The sequence below is a fragment of the Tenrec ecaudatus genome, chromosome 2 (genome assembly GCF_050624435.1).
Source record: "Tenrec ecaudatus isolate mTenEca1 chromosome 2, mTenEca1.hap1, whole genome shotgun sequence".
Lineage (NCBI taxonomy): Eukaryota > Metazoa > Chordata > Mammalia > Afrosoricida > Tenrecidae > Tenrec > Tenrec ecaudatus.
Genome location: NC_134531.1, coordinates 2,157,589 through 2,177,749, shown reverse-complemented (window position 1 = coordinate 2,177,749; position 20,161 = coordinate 2,157,589). Strand labels below are relative to the sequence as shown.

General features: G+C 50.1%; 1 protein-coding gene across 2 annotated transcripts in view; it reads right to left on the bottom strand.

Annotated features, from left to right (window-relative positions):
* MARCHF6 (membrane associated ring-CH-type finger 6) overlaps positions 1–20,161 on the bottom strand; it is a 49,590-nt gene that overhangs the window by 21,549 nt on the left and 7,880 nt on the right. For both annotated transcript variants that reach the window (XM_075540823.1, XM_075540824.1), the window contains exons 2-4: positions 3,757–3,853; positions 2,581–2,654; positions 71–214 (exon numbers count right to left, since the gene is read on the bottom strand). In XM_075540823.1, coding sequence (XP_075396938.1) covers positions 71–214; positions 2,581–2,654; positions 3,757–3,853 — 315 coding nt within the window. The remainder of the gene's footprint in view (positions 1–70; positions 215–2,580; positions 2,655–3,756; positions 3,854–20,161) is intronic.

Here is a 20,161-nt window from a genome sequence, read left to right as displayed (position 1 = left end):
GGCATTACATCAAATCCCTCCACGGCAAGGTTCCACACCACTCCCGTCCCGGGGTGGGGAAGGGACTCACAGGCGGTGAGTGGGACGACTCCCAGCCAGGCAAAGGCCACCAGTGTATAGTGGAACCAGTAGCGAATCGCAGTGCCAATACTCGTCACCAGTCCAGCAAAGATGTCCTGAATGGGAAGCCGAGAGGGCATATCTGGGGAGTAAACTGCAAGGAGAAACGTGTGTGTGATGTCAGCTTGGAAACCAGCACGCACATCACTGGGCAGCAGGCCTGTGAGCCGACAAGTGGTAAGGTGCCCGCGCACCAGCAGCCACCAGAGAGGCTCCCCCACGCACTCAGGGTGTACGGATCAGCAGCAACCACCCACAGGGTCCCTAAGTCCTGTGCACATGGGCCAGCAGGGCCACACTCTGGTTTCCCTGACAACAGAGGCTGGGGACGGCAAATAGGAGCGAAGGCGAGTGAGTCTTCACCAGAGGGCACCTCGGGAAGGCCTGCACAAGCAGCGGCGTTTGGCCCAGAAGCAAGCAGCGCCAGACCTTGGCCGGCCCCCACCTGCAGAGTTCAGCACAAAACTACGATCCCAAGGGTCAGTGGACACCTCCCACCTCTCGAAGAAGCGTGGCCCCAAACCCTCAGGGGCAGGGGCTTCCTCCTGAAATGCATGCAATGAGCATCACAGCTATCGCCAGCTCAGCCTCTGGGCCTCAGAAAGGATCTCCGAGGGAACTGGGGACTGTGGAGGAGGCTCACTGACAACCTGCCACATGCAGAGGGCGCCACTGTGCTGCTCAGAGGAAGGAGGACTTGAGGTGCTTCCGATGACATGGACCATGACTCTGGGGAAAGAAGACCCAAAACTCCGACCAGGACCACCAGTCACATTGTGCACAATGGAGAGAAGATGAGAGTCGTCAAGGGTCTCACTTTACTTGCATCCACAATCAACGTTCGGTCAAGAGATCAAAGGACAGAGTATACCATGCCAATGTGCTGCCAGAGACCCCCTGAAAGTGGTAAAAAGCAAAGATGGCACTTTGAGGACCAAGGTACACTGGACCCACACAAGCCATGGCATTTTGCACTGCCTCAGATGCATGTGTAAGTCAGACACAGAATAAGGAAGAGGGAACAAGAATCGATGCGCTTCAATGACAGTGCTGACGAAGAATATTGACAGTACCATGGACGGCCAAAAGAACCCACAAATCTGTCTTAGAAGAAACTCAGCTTGCATGCTCTTAGGAAGTGAGGACACTTTGGGCATGTCATCAGGAGACACCAGTCCCTGGGGAAGTACATCATGTTTGGTAGAGGGGCAGTGAAAAAGCGAAGGCCCTTGAAGAGATGGATTGCCTCTGTTATGTCTGAGCCCATGGTTGCAGCCACTGAGTCAATGGTCAAGCTGGTGCAGGCCTGGGTAGTGTTTTACTCTGTGGTCTCAGAGAGTGAAAGGAGACTGAGGGCAGCTAACAACGAACCACACCAAGATGCTAACAGAGAGGGAGGGAGGGAGAGAATGAACAAACAACTGTCAGCAGGGAGGGGATATACTTGCACTCCAGAATGAGGAGAAAGCTTCAAATTCTTAATCCTCTGTCAGTGGATCCCTGACTTATTTCAGATGAACAATAATAACTATCACTCAGTAGGCTCAGGAATTAAAAATAGAAAATGGTGAATACTTGCAAAGCATTAAGCATTCACTATCAACCAAAATATTTACCATAGGTTACCAAAGGCTGTCCTGAAAAATAAACTTCACTACAGTGGCAATTTCAAGCTGACTTTTTTATTAATTCTTCCACCTGGGACAGTGTAACCAGGTATGACCAGGGGGCAGGACTGTGATGAGAGCAAGCGTCATTCTCCACTAGGGGATGCGTTGTCACAGCAATGTGTTTCTGAAGGGGGCAGCACAGGCAGGACAAGGAAGTGGACCACCAGAGATCGAGTGAGGGACACAGGTGGGCACATCATAACCTTGAATATGTTTGGATTTTTTAAAATCAAAGAATGAGAAGCAAGCCCATGCTGTTGAGCTGCTCTTATCCACAATGACCCAGAAGCTCACTCCTAGTGACCCCATAGGGCAGAGCTGAACTGCCCCTGTGGGTTTCCAAGATAATAAAGCTTTATGACACCGGCAAGCCTCGTCTTTCTTCCAAGGGGCGGCCGGCAGATTCCAACCGCAGCCCAACGTGTAGGCCACAGTGAGCACAGAGTGAACGTGCCGACAGGGTTTCCAGATCTCTCCTGCAGCGAGCAGTTCCTGTGCTTGGACCACGCACTCTGGACAGCAGCAGGACACATGTACAGTGTCACCAGGGCTTCCCAAGAGAACAGAAGCCCCCTCCCCACACCACCCTGCACATACACAAATCTTACACAAAGGTGTGCGGTACCCTCACATGCAGTTTCTAACAGCACTTTTCCCACAGGAAGTGGTAATACTTTCCCGTCATCACCCAAGACAACATGAGCTGAAAGGATTTGCTTTCATTTCAAGCCGCTTGTACCCGTCTACAGTGCACGTTCCGGCCACCGGAGCGCAGCCCCACAGGACTTACTTGGTGTGAAAGCGAATCTGTGTTTGCACAGCTCACAGTACTCTTTCCTGCTGTGCTTCAGCCACTGGACCAAGCTGCAGGAAGACCAGGATTTCCTTTGTCAGTTTCACACACGCCTCAAGTTGTATGAGACAACAACACAATGTTCACATTACCATACCCATAAATCACAAACAAGCTACAGGATCTTGACACAGGGATTGAAATTGTGCTCATGAGTGATGGGCCAAGAAAATACTGACCGCCATCACACATCTGTCATCCTGTGATCATAACCCAAAAGGGCACTCACTCAGTCATATTCAACTCCTACTCGTATTTTCAGTGAGTACTACAACTAGATTATATTTGAATTTGGGGGGAAATAAATTACTTTATATGAAAAGATAATACAGAAGAGAATAAATTGAAAGCAATTAAATTGTTATTATCTAGTTCATAACCCATCTTTTTGTTTACTTAAAAGTGAGACATTTTTCTCCCTTTTTTCTTTTTAAGTGATATTTTGTAGTGTTAACAGTGATTGCTTAGACAGCAGTTGGGGTTCCCTCCAACAATCGGCATGAATGACTCAAGAGACATGGGCGACAGTGTTCACAGTGTGTGGACATTGCTGCTGCGTCCTCCACAAAGACCTGGCGAGGACCCATAGAAAAGCACTCCACTGCTCTGTCTTTATGAAACATTTATGTGCCACCCACCTCTGACCACTGGACTGTCACACTGACCATCACTGTCGTTGGTGTTTGAAGAGCATGAAGCTGCACTGTTCTCCCCGGTCACCTCCTCAGAGCTGCCCAGAGACTCTGCCACCTTGGCCCTTCCTGGCTGCACACCCAGAACCACCTCTGCAATGCCTCAGCCTCTGCCCAGCACCACACAGCATTTCTCCGGGAGGATCAGTTGAGGGTACCAGGCATGCAGCACATAGAACAAGCACTACAGGGTCAGCTCGGGAAAGCCACACCTGCTCCGACCCCCAGCTGAGCTTTGTCCCAGCAGGTGTGATCAAACAGGAGCCAGGCAGCTGGAGGCAAGGTGGCCCAAGGGCAGGGGTAGAATTTGATTGTGGCTGGGCAGTTTCAGCTTCAAACAAAACCCCGAGGGACCACACAGCAACCTCTCCTCCCCACAGAGCCCCCAGCCGTGGTGGGGGTTTGTGGAAGGCGTACTCACCATTCTTGGTGGATGAACTTAATACTGCCAGTGCAGACACAAGGGTGATACAGGGGCTTCTCGGGGGTCCCTTCCGAGCGGCACACTCTGCATATATCTGTTAGGTGAAGAAAAGAAAGTCACTTGTGCGTATGCAGCAGAGCCAAGCCAGGGAGATAGTGCAGCTGAGAAGGGGTGATGATGCAGCCTGGTCCTGCCAGTGGGGGCTATCCCTGGAGCCACTGAGCCATCAGTGGCAGAGCAGGACGGAGAGGGAGCTGGGCGACGCTGAATGAGTACCAGGATCACTGGGATGTTTCCTAAACATGGCCCGAGGGTAGTCATTGCTCTGTAGGTGACCATGAAGAGCTCAGAGGTCAACGCTCGGCCCTGGGGTTGCGCCCCACCCTCAGCTAAGCACCACTGTGGCTCAGTCCCTCCTGAGTAGAAACTGCATCCCTACACGGTCGAGGCAGGCAGCAGAGGGGGTCACTAGTACCTTCAGCACGAGGCCCGGGGCTAGGGCTGCCACCGAGGGCAGCAGCTGCCTCCCTTTGAGTGTGCGTCTGACCATCAGCAAAAAGCACTTGATGGCCCTGCTGGCCCTTGAGCCCCACCTTTGGAACAGGCTTTTGGCTTTCACGAGGAGTCTTCTCTGAGATCTCAGAGCTCCGCCCAGCCTCCGGGAGCAGACAGGAGGCGGTCCTAGGGGCTCCCCACGAGACAGTGTGCCAACAAGGAGTCCTGGTGCACAGGACCCCCACTTTCCGGATCTGCACACACTGCTGCCCCAGAGGCCGCACACAAACTTCAGCCTGCTATAGTCTCGGGGATCACACAGACCGAATCCCAGAGCAGTGTGGCTGAGGGGCTGCACGCCAGCTTGGGTTGCCACGGTCCTGGGTTCCAGGTTCCATGAGCCGATCCAGACAGACTGAATCCCGGAGCACAGCCAGCTGAGGGACTCCCAGGGACTCCCTGCTAGCCTTGGCCACTACAATCTTGGCGGGAGGGTGGGGTGGGGAGGGGGTGTGTTCCTGGGCCCTGAGGACTACTAATCCCTGCAGAGGCATTGGGAAGCACAGCAGGCCAAGGGACTCCCCTCCAGCTTTCACCTGCTAAGGTCTTGGTGCTGCAGGATGTGGGTTCCTGGTCTCCCACATACCAATTCTTGGGGACTCCCAGAGAGCATCCACCTGGTGCTTGAGGGACAACATGTCCCGGATCCCAGATTTCTAGGAACCAAATCCCAGAGCAGGTTTGGCCAAGGGACTCCCTGCCAGCCTGCGTCCCGGTGCTGGGGGGGGGGAGGGGGGGCAGTGGTCCGGGGAGACTGAATCCAGAAACACACTTGGAGATCAATAGGTTCACCAGAGACCCTCCTGCTCTCCCCACAACCCTCCTTATCCATGCCTTCTCCCACACCTTCACCCTGCCCGCTCTGTGCCCTCGGTCCCAGGAATTAGGCACCATCTCAGGTCACCTCCCACCTGGCCTCCATTGGTCACCAACCAGCTGTGCCTGAAGCCTGGCGCCAGCACTCAAACCCACCGCAATCCAACACCAAAGCCAGAGCACAGCGCCCGGGGTCTCAAGTGGTGAGCGGCCCTGGAACTCGCCCTCAGACCCCATGCCTGCACTTGGATCCAGCGGTGGGACTGGCCTGTGGCACTTCCTCGAACCATCTCCAATGCAGGGCACAGGTGGGCGCGTGCCATCTGAGCCCGCTTACTGTTCTCAGTGCAAAAAACTGGTTCTCTGTGGACTGGGCTGCAGCCCCACCACCGTGGTGTCCCCATAGCCAGGCCGCACCAGCAACAGAAGCACAGGAATTCATTTTGGGGACAGGCAGGGTCCACTGGTGGGATGGGTGCTCACAGTGTGGTTGTGCCTGGTGGATGAGGGAAGGTGGCCGTTCATCCCCCACCCCCCAATTAGGGCCCATCTGCTGCAGCAGTGGGGGTGGGAGTGGGGTGCTGCCAGGACTATAAATCATAGGGGCCATTTTGTCCCAGGAATGTGGAGTGCATGACACAGGACGAGTCAAGACCATCACGCTGCCCCGCATTGCATGTCACCTATGAGGGTAACCTGTCTGCCTGCTTGCAGGGGCGGGGGCTGGTCTGTGCAGGGCCTCCTTTCCAGGGCAGATTCAAGGGTAGTCTGCGCTGCCGCCCAGAGCCCAGGTGAGTGACCACAGGGCCAGTAAGGCCAAGCCATCCTCCCCACGGGGTATATGGCTGGAGCAGGATTTTCCCCCAAAGTAGGCTTTCTCTGAGCAAATGAGGAGTGGGCATGGTCCTTCCTTTGAAGAAAACAAGTTCATGACAGCCCTGCCTGGCTGGCCAAGGGCCGGCCTCACCCCACACTTATCAGCGCCCTGCCGGGGTGCGGCTCCCAGACCTGTGCAGCAGTGCACTTTTACTTGGTAAAAATGTAATCAGTAAGCCTTGTAGCAATCTCAAGTGAGTGATACCTGTCACCACCGTCCCACAGGGCCCTTCACCCCCAGATGACAGCCAGCACCCTTCAGTGACATCCCCACCCCCAGTCTATAGGCTCTGGTTTATTCTTCTGTCCCCTTCTGTGAGGGTCAGGCTGTCAACCACGGAGGCAGGGACCGGGTGCCTGGGGCTGGTTGCTTATCCATCACTACAGCCCTGACGGGCACTTGGGTTGTTTCCACCTCCGATTACTGTGAACAGCACCACAGCAGTGCCTACTCGGGCACAAAGGGCCGTGCCTTTGGGCCCCTGCTCTCAAGGCTCCTGGTCTTCTTTATGGCTCATGGAATCTCACACACCAGAGACCAGACGTGGCGATCCCCAAGACACAGCAAAGCCCGCAGCATTCCTGCAGGAGGGAGGAAACACCACGCTTGTTCACGGGGTTTCAGAATCACGGGAATCGCTCCCGCACACAAACCTCCATCAGTGCGGGGAAAGCAATACCCTCAATGCAGGACAAATCACAGCGGGGCTTGGGGCAAAGCTGTGTGGGGATGATCATGTGACTCTGACTGCCACGAAGCCACACGGGGGAAGGGGGACAGGGGGAGGGGCAATCTGCTAAAGAGGGCCTTCTAGCCACACATGGGTATTTACTAATGAAGGTAATGAAGGAATCGATCTGCTTTTTCAAAAGAAGCTAGAGGTGGTGCGACGAATGACTGTGGAATCTCAATGCTAGTCAGTCAGAGGTCTGTCTGGTCACTGTGCATGAAAACAGCAAGAAGCAAAGGGTGAAACTGTCCCCGACAAAGAGCCTTCTAGATGTGCCGACCAAGTTCCGCTGTCCAGGCAGAGTCCCAGGCACAAAGGGCTTGGCAGGTGATGCAAGAGTCTCACAAGCCTCAATGTGAAAACTCCAGGCTCCATCTCTTATCTCAGCAGCTATGTTTACAAGGATGTCTTTGTTTTTACAAGGATATCGTGATGAAACCTTCACTGTTATAACCTCATCAGATACAATGTAAGTTTCTGCCTCAACATCCCTACAAGTCTGTAGTCTATGCCACCAACACCACAAGTCTACCGGATCTAAATGGCTGACAGGTAAATTTTGGTCCCAGTAACAATATGGCAGATCTGTTGGGCCACCCTGGCTACAACTGCTTGGCCTTGCTGAAGATGTGGGGAAACAAATTCTGTTCCTCTCAGTAGCAGAGAAGTGTTAGGGTGTAGCCTTCCAGAACGGTGTGAGTCTGGTTATAAGGCATTTGGGTGGCAAGTCCGGCTGTTCCCCAGGGCCTCTCAGAGGCAGGCGGTTGCACCTGCTCATTCCCCATCACATGTGCTCCTCATGAATGTCTGTCTCCTTCCCTAATCCGCCCCGCATTGGGGGGAGGGGGGTAGTTCTCTGCCAACTCATGACTCAGCCTTCAAGCTGAGCTCTGCAAAGGTACCCCAAGCTTCTGCGAGGCGTGTTCTGGATGAAGGCACAGGGGCCATGGACAGCTGCTGCCTCCCGGGGTGGGGAGGACTCCCCTCTCCCTCCGCTTGAGACATGCACCAGAATACCCACAGAAGCACTATTCATAGCACCTCTGAGCAGGAAGGTCCGGATGCCAGCCCTGCGGTAAAGTGGGGGGCAGACCTTGGCAGACTAAACGGCAACCAACAAGAATAAGCCAATTAAAAGGACAGCACTTAGGATGGTTGCCAGTGGGTGACCCCTGCACAGCAGAGGCGGAGTGCAGACAGCTGACAAGCCAGACCCTGTGAGCTCCTGGAAACGAAAGCCCCAGACACCGCAGATAAAGCAAGAGAGAGAACGCTCACATGTGAGAGCAAAGGTAAGGAGCACTCAGGAGCCCTGGTGGTGCAGCAGGTTAAGTGTGAGATTGCAAATAGCAGGTGGGCAGACCAGACCCATGAGACACCTCTGCGGTAGAAGGATCAGGCCGTCTGCTTCCGCATCGGCAGCAACCTCAGAAACCCTATCGAGTGGTCCTGCTCTGTCCTACAGGGCTGCTCCGAGTCGGAACTGACTTGATGGCAGCAGGATTTTCCTCCTCACATAGGACAAGACACCTGAGAGAAGCAGGCAGCCTGGACTCACCGTGACCAGGCAGGCAGTGGCCACAGTAGACTGCTCTCCAGAGTCAGCGTCAAGGAAGGGAGAGCACTGCTGCTCCCAAGCCAAACACAATAGTAGCACCTGTGGGCTAGCCCACCTGTCCAGCAGAGGCGGAGGTAGGAGTGGGCAGTTTGGCTAAACCAGGGTCATGGACACCCTCTCCCCCCGACCCCGGCCTGGGTTGGGGAGGTAGGTGCCCCTGAGGGGGTCCTAATGGAGTGCCTGGACTTTAACCTCATCTGGCAGTAAAAAGACAACATCGCCCAGCTATGGCAACAAATGGAAGTAAGATCCCAAACTTCCTAATACCCAAATGTCTATCTCACACCAGAAAATTCCCCAGAGCAGGGGCAATCTCAACCTATGTGAGGACTGTCCTGGAGAGGACACGGCTCTGGGGTCACCGGCTGACCTGGGGGTACAGCAGTCAACTGATCAGTGGCCGAGCGGTCGCACTTCAACCACCTTCACGTGTCTATTTTAGCGACCACTCTTAATCCACCCTGATTTTCCCAATGCTCAGTGTGCCCCCACCCCCACCCAAATGTACCACATCTGCCCTGCCCCAGTGCACTTGCCTGAGCTCGATACTCCCATCAAGGGGTCACGCAGCATCTGTCCTGCGATTTATCTGAAAAGGGTTTCAAAGCAGCCATCACAAAGCTCTTTCAGCAATAGTCTCAGCCAAGAACCAGAAGGTATAAAGAGGGGCCAGCTGAAAATTCTAGAACTGAAAGTACAATAAAGGAAATAAAAACCTCAATGGCAGAATAGACAGCAGAGGAGAAAGAACTGGTGACCAAGAACAGAGAATAGAAATTATCCAATCCACACAAAGGAAAAAGAAAAGGGGGAAAGGTAACCCCTCCGGACCTGTGGTCATAATAGAAGATGGCAGTGGCATCACGGGGATGACGTGTCTTGGAAATGGCACACAGGAAATAATGACAGAAATCCCAGAAGGGAGCAAAATGGGAGGCCACATGAAGTTACAATGTCAAAATGGAAGATCTGAAAGCTAGGGATCAAGACTTAAGAGCAGAGAGAGTCCGGTTGGGGGGTGCCGGGCAATCCTTTTGGTTTTTGAATCCAAGTTTTGACTATCCAGATGTGTTCACTTGCTGAGGGAGGTCCTGACAGCACTAAGAGAAATCCTATCCAAACTAAACTCACTGCCATTGAGGCAAGTCCAACTCACAGTGACCCCCCAGGATAGGGTAGAACTGCTGCTGTTGATTTCCAAGATGAACTTTTTTCAAGAGAAGAAAGCCGTTTTCACCCTCGGAGAAGAGCAGCTGGTAGTGCTGAACCGCGAATCTTGTGGTTAACAGTCCTCCGCCCCCAAGGCTCAACAGAAATCCTGTGTGATGTACTCATTATGTGCAATTTTGACTGGAGTTATACCAGTAAGAACAGGTGCATGAATGCACTTGTTCGTTTAAGTAGCTCTGATTACATGAAAGCAACAGCAATAGAAGTCCCATAGGGGGAAAGCTGCCCTTAAGGGAATTCTAATACACCGACACCTCCACAGTGCAGGACTTATATGAACTTTACCCTAAGATTTTGGAAGACATTTGTCCTTCATTCTTGAGAGATGGTCTCTAAAATAAACTCTGGGATTTACGTATCTTCAATTAGGACTCCAGACTGCATTCAAGAAGAGGCTGGTGAAGGTGATGAAGGGGCTCTGGGATGAGGGCAAGTCAGGCCCTGAAGGCCCTCCCCCATGCCATGCCTGGGCTCATCTGGTGCTACACTCAGCCTGGGAGAGAGCACCGGTGCTCCCCTTACGTGGTGGGCTTCCCATCAAAGCTCACCAACATCCCCATTAGGGCAAGGCATGCATGCACGCACGTGGGAAGGGACCTTCCCAGAACCCCACCCTGTGTGTCTCCTGGCGGTAAAACCATCCTCCTGAGTCCAGTACTTCCCCAAGTTCTGTGAGGGGCTCGAGCAAAGGATGTAAACTAGAGGAGTCAGAGGTGGGGAGTAGGAGTGGGGGGGTGCTGAGGCTGGAGCCCCCAAGCGTCTGTCTGTGCTCCTGAGAGGGGGCGGGGAGTTCCCCAGTGGTTCACTACGAGGGACACACACACACACACACACACACACACACACACACACACCCTGCACCACCACACTAGACATCTAGATCGGTACTTTGAATGCTGTGGTTAGGGTGGTCTATGACTACAACCCACCCTGGCGTCTCCTGTCTGAACCGAGCACCCCCCCCCAAACAACATCCCCTAAACACACGAAGCAAGTAACTACTATCAAGAAGGCAAGGTGGTACACTAGGATGAATCTCACCAGCCCCAGCCCCAGCCGAACCCATGACCAAGACTATGAAGGACAGAGGATGACCCAGAAGGAGACACTTTGGAGGGCCTTTCCTAACTCAACATGGCCTCAGAAAGGGGTGAGGGTGCCCAGTGGACTTACATGCAGTGATGTCACAAATCTACTCGGGCCAAGTAAAACCAATGCACCATGCTCTGATGAAGGCTAAGCTCATCCTGGTCTCCCAAGGCCCACTGTTTGGGTTTGAGGCTGTGGAGTTTTCGTTGTTGAGTCTGAGTCCCTACTAGCTTCCTAGTGCACACCTTTCAAAGGTCCCAGCACTGTCTGGCTCAATAAAATAGCCGGTGCTTTGAAATAAAACCTTTCCTCCTTAGTGGCTGGGCATAAAGATGGCCCGGGGGATAAGGAAGGGGCAAACAAAGACTACCTCTACCAACAGTGAGGAGCCACTGAAGCAGTCGGCACCACTCCAGGTCTGGTCAGGCCCACAGCTTTTCTAGCCAATACCCTTGGCCTAAGTACCTACGACGGACAAGAGACCGTAGGCAGGAGCTTGACGTTCATGTCATGATTCTTCGGCCATTTCACTCTATTGGTCTGGAAAGTTCCCTCAGGTCAGAAGACGTCAAAATTTCTTCCTTTCCTTCTGGTGATAAATGTGATGATTTACATAATAATTATTTTTAATAACTAGTAATGAGCTATATTTTTAGCACCAGTTTAGATTTACAAAAAATTTAAGCAGCTAGCAGAGGGCTAGCTTCCCTCATGAACTCACTGCTTGCACCAGCTGGTTCTTGGCTAGGCTGTGTGAACGGACCCAGGTATAGCAAGAACTATCGTTCATGTTCAGACTTCTTCCCATTTGTCTAACACTTTTCTGCCCTGTAGTCCCCTCCAGGCCACCGCACGCCATTGGCTGTCAGGCAGGCCTCTCTAGGCTGTGACAGTAGCTCCATCAGGCAGTGTCGGCCTTGGCAGTCTAGAGGAGGGCAGGGCAGCTCTGGTGCAGGAAGGCTCCTGGTAGAACTGGTGTGACGGTTACGGTTAGTCAGCTGAGGTCAGCAGTCTTGGGGAGGAAGGCCGCACATCATCACATCCCATCACCTCACCTCTAGCAGCTCGAGTCCCAGGCCTCTCCTTCCTGTGTTACAATGACACAGGCAAGTCTGTAAAAGCACATCACTGACTCTCAAACTCTGCAGAGCAAAGCGCACCTCCAGGAACCACGGTGCGACTGTCCACATGCTTGCCTGCTCGCTCACTCACTCCCTCTGGCAGCTGTACCCACGCACGCACAGCCACCTGGTTCACCAGGGAGCGACGGGGCCAGGCCACGTTGTCCACAGGGCCTTCACGGGCTGATCTGCAGAAGTGGGTCAGCGGGTCTTCCAAGTCTGCACCTGTTCGCCAGGGAGGGACACACGCCACCACTGACGCACGGGAGGCGGCCAACCAAGAGGCAAGTTTACCTCAGAATCACCACTGCCCTGCCCTCTATGTGGAACAGAGAGTCCCTTAAAACTCATAAATAAAACAACCACGTGGCAACGTGGAAAAGGGCATACCACTTGGAGCAAGCAGGAATTAAAACACAAACACCTAATCGACCTCTGTGCAGGCACACACAAACAGCCCAAGGGAAGATGCCCCCAGTAAGGTGCTGTTGTAATTCTCCCTCTCTCTTCTCCCAAAGTTGCTATCATGTTCATGATTATTTTTTAACTACAATAAAAATTTAAATAAAGCAGCTCCAGTTTAATGAACATTTTCTCTTTTATTTGAAAATATAATTAGAGAAAACAGTAGATGTGGGAATTATGCTTTGCAGATATAGCTTAAAATGTTTAATTCTTTACACGTCCCAAATTCCAGCTCCTTTCCTCTTCCAGAGGTCACAGCATCGCTATGGAAGGGTCCTGTGCCCGGCTTCCCTGGGGGGCGGGGTGACACCTGGATATGGTACCCTCCCTGTGGACTAGGCCCCACTTAAGACTCTAGTGAGGGGGACAGTGGGGAGCAGCCATCCCATGCCTGGCTCGATCTAAACAGGTGCCAGCGCTGGGGCTGCAGACAGCAGTGGGCACTGGTGTGCCCTGGCATGGGCAGTGCCCAGTGGTCTTGGTGGGCACATGCCAGTCATCAAAGTCTGTCTTTTCTTCAGTCTCTCCACTGACACCAGCCTGTATGTATGCTTCCTGCACACTGAGCAAGAGGGGTTTCCTGCCTAAGCTGGCTGGGTGGCTTGCCTTCTTTCGCTCTGAGGCATGGCTGCCGGGCCATGGCAGGGGCCCTGGGCAGTGCTGTCTTAGCCCAGACCCAGAGCAGGCAGTCCCTGCAGCAGACACCAATCCCCAGGTCTCGGCCCCTCTGGTGCATATCAGCAGTCTCTGCTCACCTGTGTCCCTCTTCCCACCACCCTGCTAGGGAGGGCTCTTCAGGCCACATGGCCTCAGAGACCCAAGCCCCTCTCCAGGCCCCCCTCAACTCCCACTCGTGTCCTGGGGCAGAGGCCTGTCCTGGGTTCCCTGCAGCATACATCATTTCTGGCCTGTGGCCCGATCCCGGGTCCCTGAGGTCTGGTATCACCATTAGGGCTGCATCAGTCTTTAAAGTCCCAGTTTGAATTACTGCCCATTTTCTGCCTCCTGACTGGACACACACTGCTAAGAGAGAGAGCAGCTGGTGGTCCAGGCTGGCAGGAGAACTGAAGCATGCAGGTGGGCTGCAGCCCTCAAAGAGCCCTACCACCTCTGCTGAGCTGCTGCAGCGCCCATCCCCAGAGCATGGTCTCAAATCCCAGCCCACCCCAATCCGGTGTACTTGGTTGACCTTCTCACAGATGAAGTGAGTCAGCCAATCCAATCAACAGAAGAAACCAAGGGCAAATTCAAACTGTCCAGCACAAAAGACTTCAGAATGTGTACTGACCACCAAGAACACAGCCATGCCCACTTCCAACTCCCAGTGGCCCTACAGAGCAGAGAGGCCCTGCAGGGTATGAGGTTCAAACGCTGACCTTCCGGTTAGCAGCTGCGTGCTTAACCACATTGCGCTACCTGGGCTCCTCGTGAACAGAGCCGCTTCCCTAACACTTGGGGAGGGGCAGTGACCTTAATACCGGTGACCTTCCATACTGTTAATATGCCAATGTTTGGGAGGCCCACCTACACAAAGTTTCCACACTGGCCAAGTGGTCAGTGCCTCATGTTACAGAGGCATGTGTGAGTAAAAGGCGGACATGAACTTTGTAAATGCTTTACCAAAGTGTAACTAACACACACCACACTGCCTGGGCATCAGCAGGGCCACCACGAGAACACCTTCCAATTCTCGATTCTCGCAGAGAGCAGGGAACCAGGGACACAGCACTCTTACCATGGGTGTTTTGTCTGAATCTCCCTTCTGCTGTTGCTGCTGTGACTTTTCAAAACTTTTTATTGTAATTTGAGTGGAAGTTTACTGAGCAGATTTGGTTTCCATTCAATAATTCACATTTTGTTCCATGACCGACTCTAATTCCACAATGCACAGCATTCTTCGCACTTCCTCCTCGTGTTTCCTGCTCCATCTTCCTGCCTCTGACCTTTGTCCCCAGGCAGAGGCTGCCCTTTGACCTTCAAAGCTTGGCAGTTCTACGGAGTGGGTGACCCCCTAATGTTTCAGTTCTGACTAGGGACCTTTCTTTCTGGCTGTTCTTTTTCTGTCTTGCTTCTTGCTTTCTCTTGGCTTAACTACTCAATCTAGCAACAGTGTATACAAAGAATAACATTCCAGTGTAAGGATGTCAATAAAAAGGTATTAGAAAGTCCTTAAAAGACAAGATGTAAAGTATTTTACATCCTGTAATTTATTTGTTTTGCACTATATGTGAATTGGATGCCAATAAAACTGTTGGGAAAAATTAAACTAAGCTTTTTAAAAATTTGTTTTGACATTTAGCTTATTTTGTGGTCGGCAACACTACAAATACAGCGGAATGCATACATACAAACCAATCTTCATTTGAGCTCACATCCTCATCTCACCAGGTCTGCTGCATGTTGCTGTGATGCTGGGAATCAGACCATGGGTACTCATGGATCATGGTGGACAGGGTTCAGCAGAGCTTCCAGACTGTGACAGATCAGGAGGAAAAGACTGGAAATCTGATTCTGAGTATTAACAACAACAACAAAAAAACCTCTCTACAAAACAGGCCGTTCATTGTGTGCCTTCAGACTGGACGATGAGCCCCTCAGGCTGGAAGGGGCTCAAAATATGCCTGGGAAGAAAGCTGCCTCTAGTCAACATCTGCTGACATGGTGTGCCTTGAAATGAGCAGCCACAACCACGAATATCCATTAGCACAGGAACTAAGAATGCACAAAGGCTGGATCAAGGACATGTGGGCACTGTCAGAAATGAAGTGGCCCCCTTGAAGACGGAAGGCCAAGGCATAAAGAGAGGTACGGCAGCATTAGTAAGCCAAGCTGGACTGGCATTGGCCACAGGTAATGCACCACATCCAGGCGACTATGCCAGGAGCAACCGACTGAAGAGGAATCACACTGCACTCATTTTTAACAAGAACATTTGAAGATCGATCCAAAAGTACAATGCTGTCCGTGGGATCCATATGCCTATGAGGAAACCTAATTAATAAGATTATTACTCATACTTATCCGACAACAATGGACGTCAAAGATGAACAAATTGAAGTTTAAGAACTCTTCGAAAATAAATAAATGAGCACTCTTGCCGTCTGAAACTGATCACACGTGCTATCAGGACACACTGGTACCATGTACACCAGAGTAGAAGCCGACCCAAATATCAGCCAAGGCACCTAATTGTACCACACAAACTCCATGAAAAATGTGCTGGAAACTCAGCTCATACACGCGTATAGATGGTAATTCCTGGCAATTGGTGTCTGTAAGTTGGAAATAAGGCGGAACCACAGCTGGAAAATGCATCCTGGGAAATGGGAACAATGTTGGAATCACTCGGCAGAACCCCTCTCACCCATGGCCCCATCAGAGACTTTCTGTAACAAAACCAGTGTCAACTACAGACAGGGCCCTTACCAGACAGGCTACGTGGGAATCAAATCCACTGCATCTGTGGAAGAAGACAATGGAGAAGCTTGGTATTATCAGTCAAGAGAAAACTCAGAACGAACCATGGAATGGACATCAAGCGATCATACCCAAGCTGAAGTTGAAACTGAGGAAAACCAAGTAAGTCCACAAGAGCCAAACATATCGTACCTGGCTGAGAAAGCACTTCAAGAGTAGATTTGACACCATGGTCAACAAGCAAAACTCAAGTGGGGTTCTATACACTAGCAGTAAGATATCTATCTGAACAGGAAACTTTGGAAACAATTTCATTCATGATGCAGCTAGGAAAATAAAATATCATATATTTTTAAATGGAAACTAAAATATCGAGGAATAAATCTAACCAGCGTCATGGAGAACTTAATGTAAACTATAAAACAGTGCTGAATGAGATTAAAGGCTTAGCTGGGAAAATGTTCTATGTTCACGGACGGAAGATTCAATATTGTTAACATGTCAATACCACCTACCCACAGTGATCCGAAGATTTAATACCTCCTTCACAGAAACAGAAAACCAATCCTGAACTTTATATGAAATGGCAAGATGTCCCAGACATGTAAAGCAAGGTAGCCAGACAAGACATAGTAGGACTCACACTTACCAATTAAAAATAAAATCAACCATAGCGGCAATAATGGAAACATTACAAACAATTTCTGCGTACCCAGAAATAAGCCCACAGATTTTTGATAAGGCTACTAAGTTCATTTGATGAGGAAAGAAGAGTCTCTTTAATAAATGGTACTGGAGAAAATGGATTTCCACAAACAAAATGACCCAGGCCTCACACCATTCATAAAAACAAATTCCAAATGAATTAAAGACTTAAATGTGCAAAACAAAACCAAGTAAGCGAGGGAAACCGTGTGAGCCCTAACTTTAAGTAATGTATTATCTAATCTAACAGATACACAAACAGCAAAGACAAAATAAATAAATGGGGGGATGGCAGGTCTGGGGAGGGGGCGGCAGGCGCCATGTCGGGCCGCGGAGGTGGCAAGAAGCCCCTGAAACAAGCCAAGAAGCAGAACAAGGACATGGACGAGGAAGAGCAGGCTTTAGAGCAGAAACAGAAGGAAGAACAAAAGAAACTCCAGGAGCTAAAAGTGAAGGGGGGCGGGGGGACTCCCTTGGCCACAGGTGGAATTAGGAGATGCGGCAAAAAGTGAGCTGTTCTTGGTGACTGAGGCAACTGATGATCCTTGATTCCATTCCTGTGTGAACGAACATCTGGATTCCCTGCTATAACATCTGTTGCCACTTACAGTTAGAAGTGTTGTCTTGGAGCCTGCTGTAAGAAGAAACTTTTGTAAAAAAAAGAAAAATAAGTATATGGGGTCTCAAAATTGTTTCTAAATTTATTCACGAAAATACTACTATCAAAAAAGTGAAAAGATGAGCTACAAGCTGGGAGAATAGCTTCAGAAACCACAATCTGACAAGAATCTAATAATCAAAATATATATTTAAAACTTCAACAACGTAATAATAAAAATACAGATAATTCAATTTCATCTGAATTTGAACAGGCATTTAACAAGGGGGACATCCAAATGGCAACCAAACACACACAAAGAGGCTCAGGGTCATCAGCCGTCAATCCCGACTCACAGCATAGACGGACTGCTCCCTCCCTAGGGCATCTCAGCCTGTCACTCTTTACCGGAGCAGACAGCCTGATACTGCACCCTCAAAGCAGCTGGTGGGTTTAAAGCGGTGACCCTGCAGATGGCTAAGATTAAAAAAATTAAAAAATAAATGTCATGTAGGCAAAGATGCTGGGGGTGGGGAACACAAAAGTTGTCGTTGTGGCAAGTGGTGTGTGGCAGTTCCTCAAAAAAATAAAAACAGAATTGCCACACAGCCCCGTCACTCCACTCCTGTGAATACACCATAACTAAAAGATTGGAAAGCTGACAGCCAAAAAGACGCATCAATGTTCATTGCAGTACGATTGACAATAGTAACTGAGTAAACGTCCAACAACAAATGGATCCACAAAATGTAGCACACACACAATGACATAGACTCCAACATGGATGGACCTTGAAGACATTTTGCTGAGTGACATAGCCCATCTCCCCAAAATACACATTGTATGACGTCACACACATAAAGACGCAAGAAAAGATAAATGTGTAGAGACCACAGGTTAGCAGCAGTTACCGGGGGCAAAAGATGGGGTGGGGTGCTTTGGGGGGAGTAAGAATGGATGGTTATGGGAAAATCACAACACAGGTAAGGCTGCAAGCTAATTACTGTAATTGCTGTCAATCAGTTATACACACATCGCCAGTTGGACTGAAAATAGCTGTAAGCTCTATGTGCAACAACAACAAAAATAGGTGCTGATGCATAATTTAAAAGGATTGGGTTCCTTGGTTTGGAGGTTAAGGGTCTAGTCTCATGGGAAAGTCCAGTTAATTTGCCTACTAACATGTTCAGTGCTTCTTTCTTCCTTCTAGCTCTCTGTGCAGGGACTGGAGTCTTAAAAGTGTGCCATTGGCCATCCAAGGCACAATAATTGGTCTCAAGTTATCTGCAACAACAAAGAACGAGTCAGGAAAAGAGGAAGAGGCTATGGAATGTGCGCCTACTTGCCTCCATCAACAACTGCCTCCTTTGCCATGAGATCTGAAGAATTAGACGGTGCCCAGCTACCAGGACTGAACTTTTTTTTAAAAAAATCATTTTATTGGGGGCTCTGACAGCTCTTCTAACATTCCATACATCAACTGTATCAAGCATGTTTGTACATATGTTGCCATCATCATTTTCTAAACATTTACTATTTGAGTCCTTGGTATCAGCGTCTCTTTTCCACCCCCCACCCCCCCGGGACCCCTTGATAAATTATAAATTATTATTTGCATATCTTACACTGACCGCTGTCTCCCTTCACCCACTTTTCTGTTCCTCCCCCTAGGGTGGGTGGTTATGCGAGGATCATTTCCATCAGTTACTCCTTCCCTCCTCTACCTTACCCTTCTGGTATTCCTACACTCCTTTCTGTTCCTTGAGGGGTTTATCTGACCTAAATTCCGCGTGTTGTGACCTCTATCTGTGCCAATGTTCATGCTTCGGTCTAGCCAGAACTGAAAGGCATGACTGGGGTCATGAGAACCAGAGGACTATTGTGTGTTTCATTGGTGAGGACTATACTGCACACTGGCCTTGTGACCCTTCTGTGAGGGGATATCCTATTGTCTACAGATGGGTTTGGGGTTTCCGCTCTCATCCCCCTTTGTTCTCAACGATATGGGTTTTGTTTTGTTGGGGTCTTCTGGTGCCTGTTGCCAGATTCCGTCGACACCTCATGATCACAAGGGCTGCTATGCTTCTTCCATGTGGGCTTGTTGCTTCTTCATGCCTTTAAGGCCCCAGATGCTATATCTTTTGATAGCCAAGCACCATCAGCTTTCTTCACCATGTCTGCTTATACAATCATGTCGGGATGGTGAGCATCACAAAATGCCAGGTTGTTAGAAAAAAGTGTTCTTTGCTGTGGGAGGGCTTAAGCGGAGGCCCAAATTCTTTACACTTCCTCAATGTATTGCCATATAAATATATGTACACAGGCCAATAGTTCTATTTTTATGAATTAATAATGGGACATTTTTTAGCAGATTCCATTGAAGAATTTGTGAGTAAAAGAGGAGAAAATGCAGAACCAAATTTAAAATTCTCAATATTCTCGATTTTCTGGAGCCATGAAGGAGAGGTGACCAGCTCAAACTATTGCCCTGAGATCATCTTTAAATTTTTCTTTTTTTAAAAAAATATCTTTAAATCTTAAGCCAGAAATATCCCCTGAAGTCTTCTTGAAATTAAACAATGTTGTTCCTTCGGTGCCATCAAGTCCGTTCCAACCTATGGTGGCCCTGTGCACAACAGAAGCAAATACTGCCTGGCCTGCACCGTCCTCACAAGCGTTCCTATGACTGAGCTCATTATTGTAGCCACTGTGTCGAGGACCTTTCTTCCTCTCTCTCAGACAACAGTTCCACCCAACTAGTAAATAATGCTCCTTGGAATTGAGGATGCCAAGACATCATCTCACATCCTTTGAACAATATTATCAAGAGAGTACTTCCTGGGAAAGGACATCATTATGAACGTAAGGTGGAGGGTCAGAGGAAAAGCAGAAGACCATCAAGGAAACAGACGGACAGAATGGCTGCAACACTGGACTCAAACACCTGTGAGGACGGCACGGGACCTGGCACTACTTCATCCTGCTGCACCAAGGGTGGCTGTGAGAGAAAACGGGCTCGAAACCACCTACAGCAGGCCTTTAAGTCTACCTCAAGCTTTATGTTCTTTGAAGAGCTATCTCTATGGAATCTACTTGACAATAAAAGTCAGAGTAGACAGGAACCTTTGGGGGCAGTGGGTTTATGTACACAATGATGAATAGCTCAGAAAATTGAGAGAAC